General features: G+C 54.5%; 1 protein-coding gene across 1 annotated transcript; it reads left to right on the forward strand.

The window, feature by feature from the left end:
- Window positions 1-9792: 9792 nt before the first annotated feature.
- On the forward strand, window positions 9793-22794 carry LOC119097036 (enhancer of split mgamma protein; the record flags this gene model as incomplete). Its single annotated transcript, XM_037220056.1, has 3 exons — window positions 9793-9957; window positions 16607-16797; window positions 22605-22794. Coding segments are annotated over exons 1-3 (471 nt in total), but the record flags the coding sequence as incomplete, so codon positions are not given.
- Between the last annotated feature and the right edge of the window lie 2990 nt (window positions 22795-25784).

The raw sequence follows: 25784 nt of genomic DNA on the forward strand, positions 1-25784 counted from the left end.
TTCCCCTCTGCTCAACCCATCCCAAGCATATTCCGCAAAACTGCACCCCTGCACTTTGCATACCGATTATAACAAAACAATCAGGGGACACGGAGAACACACATCACATGCAAACCTTCAACAGTTTATCGGCACATCTGATGGATGGAGCTGCACAGGACATGTTCAAACAGCAAGCACCACCCAATGTCTGGATTGAGTTGAAAGAATGGCTCTGCATTCAAATTCTGAGACATATCTGTGAAATCCATAACAACATACCAATCCAGCCTTCTGCAGCTGAAGCCTTATCCGCAGATCATGTAGCTTTATATAGCAGCGCTTTCTGCTGTATGCATGCACTGGTTTAACCCATGGAGGAAAACCACAGGAAAACGCCCATCACCAAAACATCCCAGAGAGCCCAGCAAAATTTAAAAACAAACGCACCGAGTGACGAAATCGGCATACGGAGGTCAGCAAAGGCTGGTCATGTCGCCAGCTGTTCTAGGAACTCGGATGCATATCTAAGGATGGCCTTTACGTGTTGTACGGAGGACCTTTTGTTTGCTAGTGACGTTTGAATGAATCATCAGCCGTACATGAGCAAGGCATGAGATTATTTGTAGCGCACTCGCCTTTCAACAAATAGTGTGCTTACTTCCTGCATCGATTATTTACGTACCAGGTGACGTCAAGATGTCGAGGGTGGCCAGCATTCTGTGTACACCGATGCTTAAGTCATTTCGAGTATGCATCCAACATCAGAAGTACAATTTTTTAGTTGAACTCTTAGCCTCACTACTGGACGCAGGCAAGCGAAGTCAGCTGTTCAGCACCTACTGTTGTCTATTCACTTGGATAGGTTTTATATTGGTGCACATTGGACATCTTTATAAACTTCATAACTTGGCTGGTTTGAAGTAATTTCTTCCTTTGGGCTTTGGATGACCATATTTTGTTCACGAAAGACACAAACACACACACACACACACACACACACACACATGTGTATATATATATATATATATATATATATATATATATATATATACGCCCCGGTAAATGTGCACGCACTCAGTCTTGGTTTGGTTTTCGCAAGCGGATACTGGTTGGAGCTGTTTGATTTTTTCAAGCCATAGATCGGTACCTTCCTTTTGAACAGCCTTCTGAGGGGCTTGTAACATTTTGTATTGGACAAAGAGGATGTCGCACCTGGGATCAAGGGAATTGCTCGTGTTGGTTCTTCAGCAATCTCTTCAATATGAGGCATAACTCCAGATCTTGAAATGAACGTAATGCAACTTCCCTCTGTGTTCATAAAGCAGATGAAGAGGTAAATGTTGTTAGATTTATGGACTCCTGTGTCGTCATGCCATGGTATTATCAATGATGTGCACCTGGAATGACAGGACGTGTCTCTGTATGTTAACGTTGACATAAACGCAACTCGGCGTATGAATATGTTTGTAGGATTCTTTCTTACTGATTCTTATTTTAGCACCAATCTTATCATACGGTTGAGTATGTGTACCCGGAATGAAAAATAGGGTTGGCGGGCCCACGCGGGCCATTGGGGGAAATTTGCATTGCGGGGCGGGTGCGAATTTTTTAATTAGGGCACAGGGCGGGTGCCTGTTTTTCAGATCTCAAAAAGCTCCAGCTCTAATTTGGTCCCTCTTCCGATCATTCCGCGGCGGTTTTTGCTCGGCTGCTCTGGCGACGCGCCGCCGACTCCTGGGCGGGTTTGTCGCGGTGGGAGGCGGCCGTGCGGGGCTCTGTGTGAGTCGCACGGCGTCGCGCGAGCGGCGTGCCAGGGCTCGCGCCGCGTGGGAACCCTGGGAACGTTCTCACGTGCCGGCGCACCCGGCGCGACGCGCACCGTGTGACCCGTACCGCTTCGCTGACCCAGGATGACCTTCAGCAAAAACGGCTGAAATTACACGCGGCGGGAGCCGTTTGGATGCCCGTCAACGACGCAGCTGAAAGATGGAGCGTGAAGTTCAAAGGCAACGCTCATTTGGGGCAGAGTGCTCTGGACGGGGGAAAAACGGCGCGCACGCCGAGACGCGGCGCTGGTCAGTGGGCTTTTGATGACGTCATTTCGAGGAGGGTGGTCCGGCTTGGGTTTAGATTAGCTTCGAGCAGCCGCTTTTTGCGAAGGTAGCGAAAGGCTGACGTGCGTAAAAGAACGCAAACACGGACCTAAGTTGAGACTGGTGTAGTTGATATCTTAATAAAGTATTAATGAAGCGTGCTAAGTGTAATGTGCTGTCAAGGGCAGCGGCAGCAGCTCGTTACGAAGAGTTTATTTTTGCTCGTTACAAACTTTTGCTGTAGCTGACACCATCCGATACGACGGACGGGTTTTACACTTAATTTTGTGACGAAGGGATATTGTCCGGTTGTGAATTTAAAAGTCCCCGTGGATCTTTAACGCGCCGCGAGCTGGCTACAGGGCCTTTCAGCGGGATGGGTGGGGAGGAGAAAGTGAAAGATGCTAAGCTGCGGAGGATTCTTCTAGACTACTGCCAGTGCTACAGACAGAGGGCCACCTTTGCGGCGATACAAAAACCATGCTAGGAACGCGCGCTACCAGCTTTCATCGAAAATGAGAACTAAAAGCGCACATGGGTCAGCCAATGCACAAAATTGGAGAGCCATTGTTGATAGTGTTCAACACTGAACTGGCTCGTCGAAGCTGTAATGCACTGTCAACGTGTTGTTGACTCTTGCAAAATATAACCAGAATTGCTGCTGTGGAAATAGTTTGGGAATAGATGTCTGATGTTGCCGCCGTATTCCTCTCACCAACAGGAACAAATTCTACTGCCATTTTCCAGAAAAAGAGTGACAATTTCCGACCCACGAAGGTGCACCATACGTATTTGCTGGAAGCCATGTTTGGGTGCCGGTATGACCAGCACGCCCATGGCCGTGCTGAGAAAAAAGTCCAAATCAGAGGAAATAAGGACCTTTCAGCGCCGTGCTCACGATATAGGCCATAATTTTACGTGCACGATGCGCAGCGCACGATATAGATGTGCTCCATTATTGCCCTTGGAATTCTAATTCGATGCTAAGGCATCACAAGCTCTCATGTGATATTGGCTCGTATGACAAGCGTAAAGATGGCCAACAATCGGAAGAAATAAAATTTTCCGAAGAAATGAAGGACCGACGCCCTTTCATTGCTGTTTGTAGGGTAACTGCTCAATGATGCATTGAAGTGGATGATTTTTGCGATTGCTGCGATTTCTCGAACATTCCTGCGACGAGCATAAGCAGCTGTAAATGTGTGTAAGGTATGGTTTTTTATTAGCACACTAAGACCAAACTGGCACTCAAATATCAATGGGGTGACGAGTGGTGTTTGAATGGAGAACACCGTTTCTACGTTTCTTACTTTTGCCTTCCTTTAACTTGATTGGAGAATGAAAAAAATGAATTACTTTCTAAGGAGCTGTTGACAAGCTTTAAAAGAGTGCCAAGAACAGAAGATGCTTTGCCTGCATCATACATTTGTTTTTTTTTTTGTAATGCACCTGCATCTCATCGTATGAACAAATAAGGGCATATACTTTTGTTACTATGCTGTTTTTTTGCATAATGAACATGAGCATCATGTCATGAGTAAGGTAGTATCCTTTATTTCCACGCAAATACGCCTCACGAGCCGAAAATATCGCTTTAGTGTGTCATAAAAGCAGCCACTTTCCAACGCTCACTTGGCCCTTGCACGTAACTGCGCAGCCTTATTTATGCACGATGCAGAAATTAAACGATGTAATCATGTGCGATGAGAATAAAATACAAGTTTCAAATTCCTGGCATTCGGCCAGATTTTCTACCAGCTTGTTTAAATATTATTCGGATAATGTTTGAATTGCTTCAACGTGGAAAGTAGAAATGCTCATGTTCTTAAAACCGTGCAATAAAAACATTAACAGAATACATTTCATGTGAAGAAAATGCATATCCAGCTTATTTCAAGCTTACCTCATGACCGTAAAACGAAACACAAGGTGGATCTATACCAAGTTTCTCGGACGAAAGTATTCAATCGAGCAAAACCATTCGTTGTGAACAGCGCAAGCATGGACTATTGTAATTTTGCGACATGCTTCAAGATGGGCTATTCTGTTTTGTAATGCAAATACCATTTTTTGTTTAAATTGACAGCATGCAAGTGAGAACGTCTGTAAATATACTTGTTTCAGTTCGCTGGCGAGATAGATAGCACATCAAGTGCCGGAGACACACACGATGTTCGCTCCTTTTTCGTTTGCATGGGGTTCATGGCGAAAAATATCTGCCATTGCTGTGGTGAAAAATTCGAATTGATGTTTTGAGCTAGTGCGCACAACACACCAGCAAACCATGCAATCGTTTGCTATGCACACATGAACACACACACACACACACAAACACAATATATATATATATATATATACATATATGTATATCTATCTGTATATTGCTAAGTAACCAAAATATATCTAACTGCGGAGCCAATACGTTTGTGTACGTGCAAACGTAAATCCGTTTCTATTTTGAACTACTCATTGGGTCTGAACAACACATGGAATCACACCCAGTTATTAAACTAAAAACCTGCAGGAATGTGGCCTATGAATGGGTCGAATCATGAGTGTCGCGTTCGTTACAGCCCTTTGTCTTTAACAGCGGTTCAATACCAACACGTTTTCACGTTTTTGTTCGCTGAAATTTATTTTAATTCATTGAAACTGAAATCTCTCCCGGAATCATTTCTGATGTAGCCCAATCCGCAGACCTACCATGGCAAGTGTTTCCTTCCTTTCCCGCCATCGCCGCCAGCCAGGGCCCGGGGCTCTGCCGGGGAAAAAGATGCCCGCTTCGATAGCACCGTTTCCCATGTGAATCGTTTTGTCATAATCGCTGTTTACGTCAGGAAGTTCCATACTCCGGCGCGCAAGACATTAGGGCTTCCGGCTTCCGCAGCTAATGAGCTTATTATTTTGTGTCACGTGTCCCACGAGCCAACCGTTGGACTTCCTGGCGGCATATTCAAATTTCAAAGCAGCCTCGTGCCCTAATTGGCCGTTGCCGTTCCCGGAGACTTGCTGATTTCACGGCCCTGATTTCGGTTGTTCTCGAACAATATTTGAAGGAAGGGTGGCCGAATCAGGGGCGTGTGAAGCACACCGCGTGTCTCAGACAAAACCTGACCGACAACCCGTCCCTGCGCGCACGCCCTCTGTTCCCCGCACGCATTTCTGACCCCTCCCCCGTGTGGCGTGCCTGACGCTGCCCCTGCGCGCGTCCGGCGAATGAATGGCGCGGCGGGACGGATGTGCGGCGCCGGGTTAGCACCTGTGTAGTACCTGGCTCGGGTCGGTCGTTCCCACGGTCGGCGGCGGCGGCGGAATGCTCCGCCGCCCCGCCCGCGGCGTCAGGGGACCGGCCGGTGGGCGGCCGGCGCACGGGCGTGCGGCGAGGCAAAACGGCGGCCGCGTGGCCGGCGCGCGCGCGGGACGCGGGGACGCGACGTCCGGCGACGCGGATGAGACACGTCGCGGACGGCGGGGGAAAGGAACGGCATCTCCCACGCTGGTGACGTGAGCCAGCTGTGCGATGCTTGCCGGAGAAAGCGATGGCTATCTTGAACGGACACTTAATGAGCAGCAACGAGTGGTTGAAAGCGGACTGGGGAGCCTCGTTTTTAGGTGAAATTTGACCTTTCCTGTTCGCGTTTAAACAGGGGTTGTCCATGAACAGACTAAGCAGTTCCGCACTGAGGCTTTGTTGGAGAAATGAATTGAACTTGAAATCGTCATCAGAGCTTAGATCGTCTATTTAAGGGAACAGTTTTGCGTGATTCCGCGATCTAATATTTATGCTCATCCCTGCAGTAGTAAAATCAGTGACGACCACTACGCCATGCCTAAAGTGGCCAACGTGATTACTTGCCCAGTTGCCTTTGCAACAAAAGTGAGCTTGTAGTGCACCGCTTATGAACATCTAAAGGACCATTTTGCTCAAAAACTTTCTGGAAGAATCAATTCAACGGAACCAACACACCCCAAGGATTTGTTTTCGAATAAATTTCATGTCTCTAACGGCAGTAAGACCTCACCGCAACACATCACAGGGAATCAGCAACTTGAGCCCATCAAATTTATGCTATGCGATCGGTTGCCGGTCTAATGCACCGATGGAGTTCGCCATCATGGAAGGGAGCCTGTGTTGTTCACATATCGTAAAGTTTTTTGTTAACAAATTTTGGTTCAAAACAATTTGTATTGTCGTTAACCTCACCCAGGTGACGCTTTCTGGGTCATGCATACGGTAGAGACGTGCACGACACGAACCGACCGATCACATGCCGAATGTGCGACTCCCTATCGCAGCATGCCTTGTCAGGATTGCGCTGCCGACGGCACGTTCAGCAGGATGACTGACGACTGAGTTTACGAAACAGTTGCAAGATCGGTTCGCCGGTGGGATAAAAGCGTTCTCAGCGCACAACATATTGATAGGAAAGAAGTCAAACGACGCAAGGTCAACGCATAGCCATTGTTTCACGCAATGAAAGGTGAATAATCCGCACCATTACGCAAATCATCACCAATCCGCACCATACCCCCGAAGAAGTCGATAGTGCCAGCGACAGCGGGTGCAGTGGTGGCTGCATTAGCGCTGTAGCGTGGCGAGCGCGGCCCGGTAAGCAGCCGGCACAGCCGACAGCTTCAGCAGCCGACAGCTTCTCATAAGGTGGACAGAGCTAGGGACGCCAAGACTCGTATATTGACTCGCCTCCTTTCGCCGTTTCCAGGGTCAGATGCTTAGCAGTGCCGCACATGATCGACGCTGTGACGAACAATCGACAGCCGAGCACCGCGAGTTTTTCGCAGCTTTTCAGCAGTCACCACCACAAAGCGCCGCCTCCTCTTATCAAAAACCATTTCTGCTCGCACAAGTAGAGATTGGAGCGCACTCGCCGAGCCATTGAGAAGTGTACCTTCCTACCAGGGGTTTGTACTTGCAGTCGAAGGCCGCTTCTGCAGATCAGATCACCAGACCACCAGGGTCTTCCAACGACATGGTTTTTTCGAGGCACGCGGCATACATCGTCGTGCACCCCTTGATGAAGCGCCAGCCAGTGCAGTGGCGGCCATGTCAGCACTCCGGGCCCATGGCGCTGAGTGCCCGATATTCGAATCAGGGCCCACACGTAAGAGCTGGAGGCTCTGACTCTGACTCTGACTCTGAGAGCTGATCACTCCGCCATCACGCCCCTTTCAACACCATCGGATTAGAAATAGGAAATACACATACGAATCTCGCTTGCACATGTCAAAATTAAATCACCATTCGCTTAGCACCCGCAGTCCCAGTGCCATTACCTAGAAAACATAAAACATGCAATCTTTGACCGCCGTTTTCACCAAGAGCGCCAGCTTGAATCACCGGCATCTGGGATCGGTTTGATTCCTAATTTTTCCAAAGCTTATGTATAAGTCTAGATTTGCTCCATTAACGTAAGACAGAACTCTGCGCGGTTCAAACCAGCGACGTTATGTAACCTGCCATTCCGGCGCGGACAGTCCCAGGAAGAATACTTCGTTGAATGCAAATCGATTTCGGGTTGAACGCGATCTAAAATTACCTAAATCCTTCATCTCTAGCCTCTGGTGACATATTGTTTGTGACACCCGCCAAGAGTGGCACTCTTGACTTCAAACTCGGAGAGGTAAGTTTGGCCTATCCAACGCTTGGAACGGGGGCTGATCCACCCGACGTTGGGAAAACGGCTCCAAAAGAGCACCTCCCATCGACGCATCGGGGGGGGGGGGGGGGGGCGGCAGCCTGTTCAGCCTCAGGCGTTTGGGCTAACCTTCCGCCTTCTGCATCGAACATGCGTGAAAGCATCCGACTGCGTGAGTCCGAACGGAAAATGACGGGTGGTGAACGAAAACTACCCTCCGCTAGCAGATTTCCTTTTCGTCGCACAGGTAAATTCACGCCTGAAAAAAAAATTGGCAGTCCCAGCGCACCCGAGCACGTTTTCACGACGCTCCGGCATTGCCCAGGACGACGGGAAAAAATGAATCCGTGCGCTGTTCTGGTCTCAGAGTCGTCTTGTGACCGACAGAGCGAAGCTGATTTCAAGCTTCGTTCCACTGCTAAGCCGTCGTCTTGTAAGCCATGCCGCGTGCGGACAACTGGTAACGGCTGAGCGGTGCTAGGTCGGTACTGCTGTCAGGTATACGATAAGACGGGCACGTCTTTTGTGCTCTTCAACAGTTTTGGTTGTTCATAGAAAAGGCCCGCAGGCGCAGTTTTATCATCTGGTTTCCGGGCGTTTTTTGTCCGCCATATAATTAATACAATTACCATTTCCGATTATTCTCCCCAGCTTTTTGCCCAGCGCCATGACATCCGGCAACATGCCGAGATCAGAAACACACGAGCACCCCGCCGGAATGGATGATATTCAGATGGGATAATAACCCAGCTGGGGCCTTAAAGCCGTCATTTGCATAATGCGTCGGCCACCGGGGGCTCGCGTCCGACGCCGCGGGTCCGGAAGCTGCAGCTGCACCGTCCGACTGCGGCGACCGCAGGTCACGGGCGGAGGGTCACGCAGCCGACGGGAGGCGCGCGACGGCGGCGGGTCACGCGCGGGTCAGTCGAGCCGGTCCGGGCCGACGCCGACGCGGTCGCCGATCGTGGGAGGCCGCGCCCTTTGTCCGCCTATCTGATGTGGAAAGAAGGACGAAAAATGGCCGAACAATGCTGAGAGCGGCGGCGGCGGACGGCCGGCGGCCCGGCGGATTACCTCGGCAGTACGTCACGTTCACCGGCCAAAAATCTACTTCCGTCTGGGCTCGGGCGCCCCTGCATGGCGGAAAGTTCCGTGGGAGTGCGTGTCCGGGTCGAGGTTCTTGACGAGCCCGGTCGTCCGCGGCTGACAGCGTGATTGCTTCTGGGAGACAGACCGCGATCCCGGGCCGCCGGGCGCCATTCCAGGCGCCATTTTGTTGTCGGCTGTCGCGTCCATGGGTGGTCCCGGTCGAATTTATGTCGCCGCCCGGGGAGATGACCCCCGCCTGGTGGTGGCCGCGTGGGGGCATGACCCCGAGGCCGTGCGCCGCGATCGCCAGCGGGCAGGTCCGAGGTCACGCTGCGCCCGCCTCGCGCACCGCCTGGGAACCCCCGGGAGCGGTCGCCCGAACGTCCAATTAATCACCGTCGATGACCCCTCATTAGACCGGCGTAACCCGGCCGCCCTGAGAACGGCCCCCGTGCGGCTGCCAGATCGCTGCCATATTGCCCCGGCGCGGCGGACACTTGACCCTGGCCGCCTCATCTGACGCCGACCGGCCAACAGGTGGCGCACCGACTGTGGGAATGTGGCAGTTCTCACGGCTCGGCCATCTCCCAGGATTCCAGCGCCCCCGGCCATTCACGCGAGTCCCGCCAGCCAGGCAGCGTGGGAAAACGAACGCATGCGCCAACGCTGTGCACCCGTGCGCCGCAGAATCCATTTTAACAAGCACGCCGCCTGTCTCATTTTTCGTGCAACCCCGACCATGCAATCTCAAGATTGCCGTAGCTTGCATGTGATAGGCAAAACTTCCTGTTCCAGCACACCAATGGGAACGCTGCTCCAGTGCACAGTGCCGGCGCCCGAGCCTCGCGCCCGACAGGGGCGGAGCCTCCGCTCGGTTGGCTACCAAATTCACCTGTAGGCGGCCGGCGCGACGCCTCCCCGCCAACTCGCGAAATAGATCAAACGATCAAAACAAAGAGTGGCGCTGCGGCGGGCGGCGGGCGGCGGGCGGCACCTCCTCAGTGGCATGTGGCTTGTGCTGAGGGCGAGTACGCTCCTGGATCGACGCCATGGATCTGAACCCGCTGAGCCCGACAACGTCCAAGTGCGGCCCGGGTGGCGGCTATGTGCCCCCGTCGCGCACGCACGAGTACAAGAAGGTGAGCAGCGAGGCTTTGGTGGGGTGGGTGCTGTTTGTGAGGAGAAGGAGCTGCTGTCCGCCGCGTCTGATTAGGGGGTGTTTCTTTGTGGTCTTGGGGTGGTCTGGCGCGATTTCTAACGCCAGCGACCTTAACCTGGATTGTGCGTGCTGTGAATTGCGTTTCCAAGAAGATCACTGTTCGAAAACGTATTGATGGTTGTTTGTGCTGTGGTTCGCTCGACAAGTCTTGTCAACCCGCCACCCCTGCTCCTGCGTGAAAGTGAATCAGACGAGGGAGCTCGGGCTTTGCGGCCCCTGGGTTTTTCGAAATGAACGCCCCTCCCGAGGGTTCGCCCCCCGCAGCGGCTCCGCTGCCGCCCCCCCCCCCCCCCCGTGCGGAATGTTCCGTCACTGGAAGGCGTCCGCCCATCGACATGGCCAAAACAGGGCATCGATTACCTCCCATTCTCGATAGCGTGGCCGCCTGACGCGGCGTGACTCGCAGGCTCTGGGTGGGCTTCCCCGGGGATCTTGCTCGGGAGGTGACCGGGGGGACCTGTCAGCACCCGCCGGTGACCCATCGCCGCCGATCACCGGGGCTAGCCGTCGGTTCAGCTCCAGTGAAGCTGTGTCATTTCCGAGTCCTGAGTCGCAGGAAACGCGGGCGCCGGCCGTTTTCCCCACTGAGTCATGAGAGCGGCCGGGGCCGCGCTGTGCGTGACTCCGGGCAGCTGGGCTTCCGGCGGCGGCGGGGCGGCGAACGGCTCAAACGCTGCCGAGGCGAGCTCCTAAACCGCTCAGTCAGCGGATCGGGCGAAATGGAGAGTTAAGGGGTCGGGTGGCGACCGCGCCTCCACGCGGCGTCCAGTTTGAGGTTTTACGCGGCTGGCGTGTTTTGCATGCGGCCGGCGGCGCCGCGGGATCGTGGCTGGAGACGCGCGGCAGGGGAGCTCGTCTGGCATGTCTGCCAGCCGGGAGCTGGCCGCCGCGCGGTTATACCGGTAATCGCCCGTGCACGTGCAGCAGGCTTGCCCGAGAATAGCTCGGGGCGGCGGCGGGGATGATCCCAAGCGGACCGGCGCTGACGCCGGGGCGCCGGCGATCAGTCGGTTCGGGAGCGGCACCCGCCCGTGGTTACGGTCGTCGCCGCTGAAATGGAGAGGTGCGGCTCGTGGGAGACCCGTGCACCGCGTGTTATCTGGGATTTGGATTAAGATGACGTCGGGCGCACCCGGGGAGCCGCCCGAAATGCTGACCTTTGTTCGCGGTCTTTGTTGAAGGCGTGGAAAGTTGGCGCAGGTTGTTAGGCACCGTTGCTCGCGGTGGACTAGACGGTTGGACTAGCCTGTGGTCAATGCGGTGTGGAAGCTCGTGAAGGAAGGCTGGAACAGTAAGCTCAAGAGAGTAGCTTCTGGCTTTTGTGAGTCGCGGAGAGGCTTTGTCAGACTTTGTATCGCTAGAGATATGGACGAGGTGGTGATGAAATTTGATCCGCTCGTTTGTGGGCCAGCAGCGTGCTTCAAACCCAGGATCCGGCTAATTATCACTCCCGTGTGGTGTCGCTTAGGCACGCTATGCCTTACGGACGCTTGCGCCAAATTATTTGCGATCATCTCGACGTCGACAGAAAGATAACCGGAAAAACAAGATAAGCGACAAAATGACCGCCATCAAGTCGTGGAACATCTCTTGCGTTTGGAGGCGAGACCGTCGCTGTCTTGGCATGCTTATCGTGCGTCAGCCTGGGAACACTGTCGTAACGGATGCACGCGGGCTCAGCGCACGCGTCTCGCGTGTCATTAAATGACGTCCCCTCATGCGGCGCACGGACGCGTCTGGCATGATGAGTGCCACCACCCGCCACACTGAACAGCATGTAGCTATTGCCTGGCTTTGACGGTCGGTATCAGTACTGCATCCTACGTCGTGTAAATAGGTCGTAGCTATCGCGCGGGCGAAAAGAGAGGCAGAGAGACGAGCGTGTTGGCTGTGAATAACTTGCAAGTGTTACGCAAGGAGATTACGCTAGGTAGCGCTTCCTTCGTTTTGGTTTGTGAAGATTTGGACAGTCAAATTACGTCTGAGTGTGCGCAGTCGGATTTCAGCTGCTTACTGCGGTTCGTTAATGCTTTTCGTTTTCGTTCGGCCCTTTGTGGGGAGGGGAATATGGTGTGTGCCTACGATCTTGAGGCTTTGGAATGCCAGGTCATATATATATATATATATATATATATATACATATTTCTGAATTTTGCGACGATTTATTCAGTCTGGTTGATGGTTTTTAGCCTTTAATCATGGCCCCGGTTCGCCGTTTTTCGTAACGCGGATTGGTGCCCGGGGGGGGGGGATGAATCCTGGTGTTTCCAAGCTCATGGTTGTAGAATTTAGGGAAAGAACAGGTGGATTGGTCTGAACAAGGTTCGGTGATTGGTATCAATTTAATGTTGTTAGGCCAATAATTAATCCCATTATGGGGGGTCAAAGTTCGGGTTTTCCAAAGAATCACGCTTTTTCGGCTTACAGCATCATACACACGAGACCGTACTTTCGTACTTTGTGGATACGCAAAGCCTAAACAGGCGTGTACCTTGTTCAATTCTGAATACAGTGGTGTGTATTTTCGTGCGCTTCAAGATGCCTTTATGGGCTATGGTCCTGTTAATATAAGTGTCGGCCGCCGCGCGCGTTCCGCGGTAACCGACTCGTCGGTTGACGCCCATCGCCCGCGCCGGCCGTAGATCGCCGCGCAGTGTTGCTAAAAAACTCCCGATGTTCCGAAACCAGGAAGCAAGAAGCACGTCTGGCGTCATAACACGCGCAATGGATGCCCCATCATAGGCTGCCAAAATTTTGGGCGAGATTGTACAACATGTCAGAGAGGTATCCCCAAAAAACCTTCGAGGTGTCGCATCGACCCCTCCCCCCCCCCCCCCCCCACCCGTTGTCAGGGCGAGGGATAAAAGCATGCCCTTTGCATTCCCTACTCAGTGATGACAGATAACAAATGTTTCAGAACTTGGTAACAGTTCACCTATTCTGGGTGATGACTTTACAAACCGCGCCTTCTGCATTCCCTACGCAGCCATGTCTGATAACTTATGTTTTAGCATTTAGTGACAATTCACCCAATGCGGCTGGTGGCTGTGCAGACGTTTACCCCGCCATCCGTTGAGGCGGCGGCCCAGTGGACTGCGGTGTCCCCTGTGTCCTCTGTGTCTGTGTCCGTACGTCCCCTCGCTGGCAGGGACCGGTGGTCTGTCCAGGTGAGGTGTGACGTGAACAGGTGAACAGGTGACCGTTCAGAGGTCAGAGCTCAGAGGCGCTCCATGACCTTCCGGTCGTCTGAGGGACCTGACCTGACCTAACTTGACCTGAGCTTAGCCGACACGAGGAACCTGAGGGGCCGAAGGACCTGGGGTGGCTAAAGAGACCTTGACTGACTTGACTTGACTGAACAAACTGACGTGGCGGCCGGTACTAGCAGGACTTTGTTGCCCGTTCTCGTTGCCCAAGTTCTTGCTCATTGGCAAGGTTCTGCTGCCAAAGTCCCCGCTCTCTGGCAGTGCTCTGTTGCCAGAGTTCTCGCATATTGGCAGTGCTCTGTTGCCAAAGTTCTCGCCCATTGGCGGGGCCCTGTTGCCAAAGTTCTCGCTCATTGGCAGGGCCCTGTTGCCAAAGTTCTGGCACATTGGCAGCGTTCTGTTACCGAAGTTCTTGTTCGGTCCTCGCGTGTCTCGCGTGTATGCGCAGCGTAAGCGTTGTGAGTGTGCGCGGTGCTCTTGAAGTCTCCCATACTCCAAAACCGGTGCATTTTGCAGCTGCCGCCAATGCGCCACGCTCCGTCGAAAGAACGTTGAATTATGTTTGTGCTGTAGTTTCCCGAGACATTATTCCCGTCACATTGGTGGCGGCGTTAAGCGTAGTGACAGTTTCGCGGTTTTGTGATGGATTAAAGCTTGCTCTGTATTGGCCATTCTTATCTTCAAAAATCTCTCAAGAGGCCTTGCAAGCTTGCGATGATTAAATCGCTGTTTCGCTTTATTATGGGCTACAGCTCTCACGTGGACCCGTTCTCTCAACGACTATGTTCTGAAGCTAAAACGAGACCAATGGTGAGCCAAAAAACGTCAGCCTCCCAGAATACCGTTCTCACGAAAAAGTGATAGTTTATAACGTCGACACTTTATATTATCATGACAGCATTTTACTAAACGGTTCACAGCGCTTCGGCATTGACTGGTGCCAGAAATGCCCGCCAGCAATGCAAGCGAACTGTTCCTAGTGTGAGCCTTACCGTCTCGTCCCAGGGTTGACCACTGGTGTTTCACTGGGTCGGCACGATTTCGCTATAAAATCCCCCTGCGCAGGGATATTTTATGGAACAACGGACACAACAGGGCAGTACTCAGCACAAATCGGTGCAGTGCGAGGGGAAACAAAAGTGGCCGGCGGTAGTGTCGACGGGTGCAGTTTGAGTCTCACGGGTAACGACGGGTCAGACGGTCCACGGGGTCACACGTGGCACGTCGGGCTGGGTGTGAATGTTCATGATCAGGGCATGACTTGGGGGAGGCCAAGTCAAGGACCTTACATAACCGCAGGCATGTGGATTGCGGATTATCCCCCTCCCCGCCCCTCGCTCCCATTTGTGACAGGATTTCTTACATGAAGATGACGAAATGGATCGTGAGCAGAGTGAGCTGCTTACTGTCCCGAACGTCACCGCGCCGTCAAGTCATCAAGCGCAGGGAGGTCGGTGAGGTCTCTCGGAGCTCGGGAGTGCCGCCGGCGGGTCGGCCGGCTGCGGCGGCTGGAGCGCGTGCTCTACCGCGTGCTGAGAGGCGCCCAGGGTGCCAGGGTGGGCTCGAGTCCCCGCTCGACAAGCTAGCGGGGCGTCGGCCTGCTATGCTAATGCGGGGTGTGGTGGCTTACTAAGTGGAGAGTGCGGCTCGTCGGTGTCGGCTGCGGGCCCGGTGGGCGACGTCACGTGCCGATGTGAGAAGTGACGACGCGCCGGCGCGCCGGCGCGCCTCGCCCCTCGGAGGCGCCACATATCCAGACACTGTTTGGCGTCAGGACGATAGGCGAGGGACGGGGTGTAGCGGAAGTGGACGGGTACTCCACTTGGCTGCGGTTGGCCTGCATCGGCGTGTGCGACATCTGGCGTCATACGTCGTCACCCTGTACATGTTGACCTGGTCTCACTAGGGAAGTGACGAGTAAATGGATGTTTTGTTGGCACTGATTCGAGGAAGGTCTTCGCTTGCGCTGTGCGATGAACGTGCCCCGTTTTAGTGTGGCTCTTCACGCCCGTGCGGGCTTGCAGCCGCTGCAGTCAGGTGTGAGTAGGCCGTTTACTGAGGGTCGGGTCCAGCCTTGATTCGGTGACGATTTGACAGTGGTCAGCTGACTCGGGTCTCCTCGTTCTCCGGAGCACAGCATACGTCTTAGGCCAGAGTGCGAGGCGGGCCCGCCCGTCTTGGCCAGCGCGGAGGGGCAGGCGGCAGGCGCTCCCGCTCCGCTCTCCCCGGCCGCTCCCGTCATTAAGATGGGCTGATGAAGTGCCTTGTGATGCGCGACACGTGTTAGCTGTGTTGCGAAATGGGAAAAAATCGGCTTAGACCTTGTTCGTCGTGTTGGGTAATTGTGGGATCATGCCTTGGCAACTGATTGGGTGGGATTTCGTCGGATGAGACCTGTTGCGTTATCGCTTATGGCAAGGGTGGCTGGCAATTTGAAGACAGTCACTTCTGCCTGTCAAAGGCAAGCATAAATTTTATCACCGTGGTTGTGCTAGGCACCGCAAGATGGAATCAAGACGTTTTGGTATTTCCGCCCGCTGGAAGTTCTGGACAGGTTCGCATGTGGCGAGGCCGTCGCCCGATGCTTTCTCATGGTGTTTTTCCAGCACAGGCTCTTTCACAACTACAAATCTGCTCACCCGAAGGCAAAGTGCCACGATCCTGACCTCGCGAAGCTGATGTGAGCAACCCCTGAACGGCGTAACACAACCCCGCTGGCACCAGCGGCGGCCTATCGGGCGTACCGAGCCCTGCCCTAGTCCTGCGAGCCCCTTCCGCCCCCTCCCGCCGCCATAAGACGACCCCGATGGTACCAGCGCTGGCCTCTCGACCGCGCCTAGCCCCGCCCTAGCTCTGTGAGCCCTTCCCGCCACCGTAACACGACCCCGCTGGCCTCTCGACCGCGCCTAGCCCCGCCCTAGCTCTGTGAGCCCTTCCCGCCACCGTAACACGACCCCGCTGGCACTAGCGCTGGCCTCCCGGCCGCGTCGAGCCCCGCCCTAGCCCCGCCCTAGCCTTGCGCGCCCTTCCAGCCGCCGTAACACGACCCCGCTGGCACTAGCGCTGGCCTCCTGGCCGTGTCGAGCCCCACCATAGCCCAGCCCTAGCTCTGTGAGCCCTTCCCGCCACCGTAACACGACCCCACTGGCACTAGCGCTGGCCTCCCGGCCGCGTCGAGCCCCACCATAGCCCAGCCCTAGCTCTGTGAGCCCTTCCCGCCACCGTAACACGACCCCACTGGCACTAGCGCTGGCCTCCCGGCCGCGTCGAGCCCCGCCCTAGCCCCGCCCTAGCCTTGCGAGCCCTTCTAGCCGCCGGGACCCCACGTATCGTGTGAAGCTCACCGCAGCCTCTTGCCCACAGCTGATGAAGCCGCTGATGGAGCGCAAGCGGCGGGCGCGTATGAACCTCTGCATCGAGGAGATCCGGGACCTGATATCGGGTCAGCTGGGCGGTCCCGGGCCGCGCGCACCCCGCGACGATGACCTCGTGTCACGCATGGACAAGGCGGAGGTGCTGGAGCTGGCTGTCAAGCACATCCACAAACAGCTGATGTGAGTTGGTGCGGACAGATTGCTGCGGGTGGGCGTCGTGCTCTTTTGTCCATTTCGCGTCTCACACGTGTTTCGCATTTCGTCACACTTTCGCGCTATTTTATGTTTTGTTTTTGTGTGGCGTCACATTTGTTTTCCTGGCCTTTGGTGGCTGGACCGTTTCGTCCCGAAATGGGTCGGTGATGTTTGTGGATGCGGCGCGGTCGGCGTAGCTTGAAGGGCAAGCGCAGTAACCGCTCGTGGACGAGGTGACGTCACGCAGGTCACGTGCGTGCGCGACGCCGATCTTCGTGCGGAGTACACGCACGATATGCTTCGTGGGTAGGTCAGAACACATTCTAGACTCATCACACAGCTCCAAATTAGGTTCGTGTGCAATGTTTTTCGCGGTAGCGTGGTCTGGCGGCACTCGGCCGTTTTAAGTAGCTGCTGGATTGCGGTGGCCGACGGCCAGCCCGCCTCCTGTGAAAATTCACAGCATTCCCTGCGCGCGCCACCGGCGGTCACCGGGCGCCGTCTGCCGGCCGTCGGCGGGTCCTCGGGCTGCCGTTCAAATCTTCAAACCTTAGCGGCCGGTGCAGAAGTGACTGGTGCCTGCGGGCTGCCACCAACCGCGCCGGCCACCGCCGCGGGCCCGGCCGCCTCACACGTGGGGGAGGGAGGGAGGGGTAGACATTGTCCCACGCTGCTGCTCACATGGCCCGCGCCTGTCACCAGACCGGATGCCCTGCTGCAGCGCTGTCGGGGGTTGCACGCGCGCCAGCGCGGGTTGCATGCGTTCACCAAACCACAGGGCAGCAGCGGCGCGCACTGGTGCATTCAGCGGGCACGCATTCGGCGATCTGTGAAGGTCGTGACAATTCCCCGGCATTTTCATCCAGCGGATGCCTCTGAAAAAAAAATTATCGCACGAATTCGAGTGTGTGCATTTAAAACACTGCTTCGCGTGCATTTTCGCCGGCTGCCTGATGCGTTCGAGCAGTTCCACGTGCTCGGTCGCCGTTGGCGCGGACCATGCCCCGGGGCGGCCGGCGTACGAGCGCGTCCAACCTGCAGCGATCGGATGCCACCGAGTCATTAATGGCTAAGCACCAGAGGGCGTGTCTGTCCCTGCTGGCCATAAATCAGGCGGCGCGGTCTGCGCGAGGGGCAGCTCCCGCGAGATAATTGGCCGCGGATAGCTCCATCACGACCCGCGATTGCAGCTAATGAGATTAGCGCAAAAACTAACAGCGCGGCGCGTTTAATAGGGCTGCTGATGAAGCGGGTCGGGCTGGGTCGGGCGCCGCCCGCGCGGCGCGCGGCGGGGCGTGCTGCGCGGTCGGCGGCGCGGGAAAAACTGCCGCCGGCCCGGCGGCACTGTGGGAACGGCGGTCAAAACACTCAGCGTCCGCGTCGCCCGGCTCCGGCTGGGAGCTCTGGGGTATGCCTTCCCCATGACTGCTGCACGTGGAGGGCGCTCGCGGTCGTGTTACGAGGCGTTCGCCGCGGAAGCCGCTTTGTGGAGGGGATGTCTTCTTGCCACGTGGGTATGAGCCGTGATGAGTTGTAATCCACTTTGATAATAATCTGGTGGTGCAACCACATAGACATGCAGTCGTCACATAGCTAAAGCCTCAGAGGTCATGGTGGCCGAAGTCTGGGTTTTCCCCAAAACCTCGTTTTTTGTGGTCCCTGTGAAAGTTCGGTGACCAGTTAGATGTTGACTGGACCAAGATAAGCATTGTGGCAGGCCCCTGCCAATAGGTCAAAGCATCCTTCAAGCCATCACGCATGGAAACCGGATTGTCCTCGTAGTCGTCGCGTTTGGAGTGCTCCCCACCGATAACGCCCTTCAGATCGGCGGCTGTGACAGTCGATCTACCATTACATGATTCGTTAGCATGAGAGGCGCCTACGGTCGGTGCGTTTTTGGCATTTTATTACGGTGATAGAAGCCCTCTAACGACTTCATGCTACTGCACCGCGGGTGAAATAGTAAGGAGGTATTATGTGCTAATGGCTAACATCGTTCATTGTTATTCCAAGCGCTGCAGATTTCGACCTTGGACACCGGCTGTACATAATTTGAGGGCTATCTTTACCGTTCGTCTACGGCTGATTTGGTCGGCTGGATTTCGCCATGAGCCCAACATGGACACCAAATCTCTCCACATAAATAGACAGGTGAAATTAGAGGTGATGAGTGCCCAGTCCTTTCAAGCCTGTCAGCAAAGTTTTGCAGTTTTGTTTCTACCAGGATATTCAGCAAACTCTTAATAAAGGGCGTGTAAGCGCCAACACATCCAGAACAGATGAAGCATGTGGACTTTCCTACAGTAACGCTCTGGAGCTAAACTTTGCCTTATTTGGAAGTGCGACGTTCGCGTGATTTCCACGTGCAGACGAAACCATCGTCAAAATCATCACGCCCGTGATTGTGTACCCTCTGCAGAGTGGGCGGACAGGGGGACAAATGCGGTTTTATATGATAACCTCTCATGGAACTCCATGTAGGGTTGAATACCAACTCGGAAAATCGGGAGGGGCCTGTCCCGGTTATTCCCCCCAACCCGATTCCACCGTTAGTGATTAAAGAACAAATCCACGGCAAAATGTTGTGTCCACTCCACGGAATGAGGAGAGTGTGTCGACACCTTCCACGCATTCAAAACCAAAACGATTTTTCGATGAACACGGTTTCAGATCAAGACGTGGCAGTAACCAGTGAGCTTACGAGAAGCGAGTGTGCTGTGGCAAAAATTGGACATTATATGGATCTAAGTCCTAGTATATGGTAGATTTTCGGGCATGCATATTAGCGTACGATAGGTGTGTACCTAAGATGCACGGGTGATAAAAAACATCGGGAGGTAAAGACGGTACACTGGAAGGTAATACAGTTAAACACCGTAGAAATTCTACTCACCCCCTTGGCGTACAGGAGGCTAGGGTATCTAATGGTTGCGTTGCCCTTGGCGGCCTTACGTTCCATCCACCAGATGCGCGAAGCCTAAACGGTCGACGCCCTTACGCACTCGGGACGCGTGGTGGCAGCAGCAGCTCGTGGGCCGTTGCGGAATGACACGGGCTCACACATCACAGCGTTGCACTAAACGCCAACGTAGCGTCTCGGTGCGCTGATCGCTTTGAGGATATCTGGTGCAAGAGCGGTATCACGTTCACATATCGGTTTGTCGATTTGGGTCCACCCTAGTTCACGCTCCGTGGGTGTCACTTAGCTGGGGCACCGGATTTTAACGGTACCAGCGCTGAAGTATAGGACTTCCATTCGGTAGTTCTGTGTATGCGTTTTTTTATACGTTTTAACCACCGCGTCGATGCATACAGTGCCGTGCGTGGAGAGCAAGTACTGAAATCAGAAGCCGTTTGATTGCTTTGGGATGGCGAGGACGTATCCGAATAAATGCGATGAGAATACCTCAGCAGTGGCACGCGGTGATAGATATGCGATGTACTCATGAGGTGCACGAACTTTGGTCACTCTGAATGTGTACGCTGTGTGGGGATTTGATTTCATTGCTGGTTAATGCGACGAGAGCACGCAGATCTGTGTGTAGCCGGCGGGGTTGGATGAGCAGTTCCATGTCAGTAGGCTCGAGCTTGAGACTGCTTTGAGGAGGCCTACTTCATGCTGATGAATATTCCACGCGCTTTTTGAATTTCGGAATGTTACGGGTGAGTCGGCGTCAAGAAACTGGGTATCATCAGCATACATACGGCCTCAGAAGGCGACTATGCTTAGCTGTTCAACGTCTTGGGTGTGTCAGCGATGACCAGTGACGTCATCGCGCTGTAGAGGATATGTGATGTCATGCGATGACAAATACTCCATCAGCTGACTGCAAACCACACGCTCGAAGAGCTGGTCACGACTAGCCAGATAGAGATCAGCTGATAGGGATAATTGTCCGGGTCATTGGATGCTTTTTCTCGTGCAGCGGTATCGTTGCTGCGGCCTGCTGCTAGTGAGACACCTCGTTAGTCAGTAGCGGGCTGTTGATGACACGGAGAAGGTGCGGCCCCACTGGAGGAAACGACGCGTTCTGGATGCCCACTGAAATGCCGTTTACTTCATTATGCCCACTGGCACACGGACGCTGCTCACTGAAGCTGCGATATGGTTTCAGTGTGGTGTCACAGCCGGCGACAGGCGCAAACTGGGCAGAATTTCAGTTAAGCTTTTTATAGAGCGCCAGTGACTGCAGCACCCATGCCAGTGCTCAGGGCCGTGGCGCAGCTGGAATTCAGCTCATTTTTTCCTGTGAATCGGTCTCGACGGGAGTTCAAACTGATACAGAATGTGGTACGTGAGATCGTATCTTTCTGTGCACTCTAGTAAAGATAAAATGGGAACACTGTTGGGCTCAATCTCTCTGAGCAATCAATGTAATCCAGTCAGCCGTTGTTGTGAGTGAGCGTTCAAGCACTTTGCAATATTCGCGCTGAATGGGCAACTAACGCTGACTTCGTCGGGACATACGCGGGATTTGTCGCCCAAAATGTTTGCCAATGTCCCGTTTAATAATGATTTTTGACACCGCGGGACGTTCTCAAGCCATTCACGTGGGTCGCATCTTCTCAGTACCCTCTGAGTACAATGCATTCGAGGGTGACCAACTTTCTTGCGGACGGAATTTGAACTAGCCGATCGTCTGGCATCAGGTGTGTGATAATGAGTGAGAGGGATAACGACGTCAGATAAAACGTTGATCGACATTGTTAAATGAAGACGTTCGAATTCATTGGCATTGAAGGAACTAAATCAAGTCCGCAGCATTGTTAAAATATGTATAACGTTCGTCCAATCGTGTGCTGGCGTATGCAGTCATGTGACAAATCCTAATCGCGCGCATTTCGCTTACGCTTATCGCACATTTTAAGCATGATAAGCATATGGCAGACTTATTCAGTACACTGAGGAAAGACTTACTGACAACAGAAAAGTTGTTATGCTGACGGTCATCAGCCTTGTATATACATGGGGAGGTCTGGATAGGCGGTGTCATCAAACAGACAGTGATTGTTTCCCCATGCTTGGCGCTTAAAGCTGTGCTTATGGTTACTCGCTTAAGAACCCGTGTACTCGGCTGATCACAAACACATCTTGAAAGTCGAGTTTTAGCAATATAATCTATAGTTGCCTACTAACGTCGTTTAACGGGTACCCCCAGAGAAACTGAAGGTTGATAACTGTGCATAGGAACTCTGAGCTCATTTGGCCGAAAAAACAGGTGGGCAAAGACTTTCCTGTTTATATCAGAGACGATGGTGCAAATCACACGCATGCGTGCTTTTTAAAGCACACAAATGTACAAAACCGTACAGTCACCATGCGCAGGCGCCGAAACGCCGCACGGTCTCTGGGAAATACACGAAAGGCCCGAGGACAAGCATGTGTTGTGGCCAGATTAGCTTTGCTCAAGTTCAGTGAGCTCACTTGTTTGCTGTGTCGATTTCTCTCGTATTCCGTTGACAGTGAAACGTCTGGGAATCTTGGGGCGGTCACGTGCGATGTTAACTTGCTGCATGCCGTGAGGGATTTGCATGTGTCAACGACTCCTTTCATTAACAGATGAGCCACGACCTTGCAATGTAGCGTAATGCAAATGTGAATGTTGCGAGGTCTTAATGTTGATGTGGCCGTCACCGATTGGAGCCCACGATAAACTACGGCAAGATTTTGCACGGACTGTATGTTGAAAATCAATAACGATATGTCGACGGGTCATGACCCGCTCTCTGGCGACTTTCGAAGGGGTCGCCGTGTCGCCCGGTACGAGGCTGACGTGCCTTCCTCTCCCCAGGTCCAGTCGCCGCCCGGACCCGTACACTGAGGTCAAGATGTTCCACCAGGGCTACATGTCAGCCCGGGCCATCGTCAACGACTACCTGCAGACGCACCAGGAGATGGACGGGGCCGTGCTTCACCGGCTCAACTCACACCTGGACCGACTTGTGTCCGTGCCGGCGGCCGCCCCACTGGCGGCGCCCCTGCGTGTGCTGCCGCCGCCGGCCGCGGCGCTGGCGCCGCCCGCGGCCGCGCCACCTCGCCCGGTGGCGCGCGCGCCCGCCGCCGAGCCGGCCGACCCGGCCGAGCCCGCCGCTGTGCCCGAGGGCCCCATCAACCTCTCCAAGTCGGCGTTTCGGCCGGTGGCCGCGAAGGGCGCCGTCGTTGACCCGAACTCGTGGCGGCCGTGGTGACGGCCCCGGCGACGGCGGCCGGTGCCGATGGCGGCGACACCTGGCGTACGCACGCCAGCGACATCTGCCGCGTGGTGGATGAGACTGCCCCGCCTCTGAGCAGGCGCTGTGGGCGTGCCGGAATCAAAGAGGCGTTGGTGTCCGTCGACGGAACACTTGATCTCAGCATGAGTTCGCTCCGCGAAGCGTCGGCGAGGCGCGCGGGCTCCGGGCGAGCGGTTGATGTGCAACCTGCCCGCGCACGTGTTCGATTGCAGTGTAATGGTGCCGGGGGTGGCCTTGGAGCCTGCCTCCCACAGCAACAAATCAAACGTCTTCCAGTTGCATGTCTTGTTTGCCGTGTGGTGGGCGCACGGCGCGTGTTGTGTTTGCGCTCACGTTCTGGGGTGACGCGGTGGCCTGTTGGCTCAAAGCAGAGCCGTCAGGCGTATTCGAACGACAGCTAGGTGGGGTTTACGTGTCGGAGATGGCATTGACGAACGCTGTGTGGATTGGGGTAGAAGCTTAGTTCGGTTTCGGGGCGTTGGCGTAGCACGTGGTGTGTGATGCTTTCACGTGACACAAACCCTCGCGGCAGGGCTCCATCTTCGGACGATTCCAGAGCGGCGGTCGGGCGCCCGGAGCGGCGTCTGGAGACCGCCAAATGTACAGCGCGCGGCGCGCGGCGCCAGACGCCCGGTCTTTCATAGCAGCGTGATACCGTTGTGCGTGACGCCGGCGAGCTGAATACACGGCTGCCAACGCGCCGAGTGCTGCAGCGGGCGCGGCGCCGGCCGGTGAATAGCCGCAGGCGTGGCGATCAGCCAGCAGTGTGGGCGCCGGCGCGGCCTGGGGTGTCCTTCATCATTTTAACGGCCGACGTCGCGGCCGGCGCCTGCCGGGCGCGGGAGCTGAACGGGTGTGATGGCGCGCCGGATGGGGTGGCGGCTTACTAGGTCACGGGTGATGGCTGGGGGAGGGGTGCTCGGAGTGGGGTGGTGGAACTCAAGGTCACGGATGGGACCGCGATGATCTACCCGGCGACGTGGCTTTTAGAGCTGAACCGGGGGACGGGCGGGGGGGGGGGGAGGGGAGCGACAGCACCCCGGCTCGTCCAGGAGCGGTAGAAAATGCGCGGATTTGCACCAGTTTGGCTAAGCTTAATATGATGTGCTTTAAATTTGGAAGTTAGCACTCGGACACACAGACCTCTGCATATATCCGCCGCCGAGTTCACGCATGCGTTTGTCATGGCTTACAACACAGGAGTAAGTTGGCCTAAACCAATTTTGCGTCACTAACTACTCGTGGCCATTAATTACTTGGAAGTTGTGCAATCTTCCTGAGTTTCGCAGCCGCGGCATACAGCACGAAATCTTAATGCACGGGTGAACGTGCGGGGGCGAGCGTGGCTCGTAACGCTACCCGTGTCTGCTGCAATTCTGATCGCTGCCGCTCTGCGTCACGTGGCCTCTGTCCTGCCGGCCAGCCCTTCGCCGGCTTTCCTAGAGCCGTTGCGGAAAATACAGCCAAAAACGCGGCCAACAGGAGGCCAGCAGAACGGAAAAACTGCTCAAAATCCTGTTAAAAACGCCGCATTCGTGAGCTTTGGCGGGACCGCGCTGCCAGTTCGGTCTTCAAGCACGGTTCTCCGAAGGGGATTACTCGGCAGGGTTAAAAAAGTGGAACCATGCAGCCACGCAAGTTACCACGGGCAGCAACAGACTATTGGGCGAAACTCCAACCCGTGTCAGGGATTTTCGCGGTGTAAGTTGTGAGCGGCCATTGGGAAACCTGCGTAATAACCTGGCAACACCACCGTTTCTGGAGATATTTCCTGAGCCTTCAGAATACAAGCTGTTGTTGTTCGCACTGTGGTAAGGTCTTGTTTGATAAGTTCAGAACCGTCGATTGTTAATGTTAATGTCCTTGTTAATGTTAATGTGTGCTGCACAGTAAAAATGGAAAAATCGGCACAAATCTGGAAAGACAACCTGAACTATCTTAATGTCCTTGAACCCTTGCGCCTGCAACAATGGCATTTGCGCGCGTTTGCGAATGAACGAGGAAACGAGGATAATCACCCATCTAAACCGTTGATACTGCTTGATGATACGGGATCGAACTGTTTGTTGAGTCCTCTAGGGCCGTAAAGATTTGTATGGTGAGGTAGCTGGTAAGGTAAAGGTAAGGTAAGATGGTAAGGTCAGGAAACAATTATGGTTTAATGAGCGGCCAGTCTATCATCTATTCCGATGACATTCATCATAAATTTCGTTACCCATTCACTCTCACAAAATTCCTTATGCAATTTCATTCCCCTACGAAAGGATGTGAGACGACTTGACCCGATGATTTGACCAGGTAACGCAGACAGGGGCCAAAGGGGCACATGCTCCCCCTTAGGTTTCGTGAGGCCCTTCGGGTCCCTCGGAACCTACGATTAGGGGCCCGATTTGAGAGCACGAACGGCCGGAAAGGCCGGCCGTAGGCCGCGTTTAGGGACCAGACCTACGGGGCCGGAGTGATTCACACTGGTTGGGGCCTTGTATCTGTCATGGGCCCACATCGCTTAACAAAGGTTCCTGTGCTCACAAGTGGCCCCGAGCTGGCCAAGAGCAGTAATCGATGAGGCCCGAAAAGGATCCCGGACGGCCCATTGGAGCCGACGATTAAAGGCCCGGTTAGAGGGCATATGGGCCTGAAGGGCTGGCTGTAGGTCACGCAAGAGATCGCGGCCCGTGGGGTCGTAATCTGAAATATCAGTCAGCGGTCTTCCTGCATCGCTTGAAGAACCCCCCAGA

The sequence above is a fragment of the Pollicipes pollicipes genome, unplaced genomic scaffold, assembly GCF_011947565.3.
Source record: "Pollicipes pollicipes isolate AB1234 unplaced genomic scaffold, Ppol_2.1 Scaffold_4295;HRSCAF=5057_pilon_pilon_pilon, whole genome shotgun sequence".
NCBI classification, from domain to species: domain Eukaryota; kingdom Metazoa; phylum Arthropoda; class Thecostraca; order Pollicipedomorpha; family Pollicipedidae; genus Pollicipes; species Pollicipes pollicipes.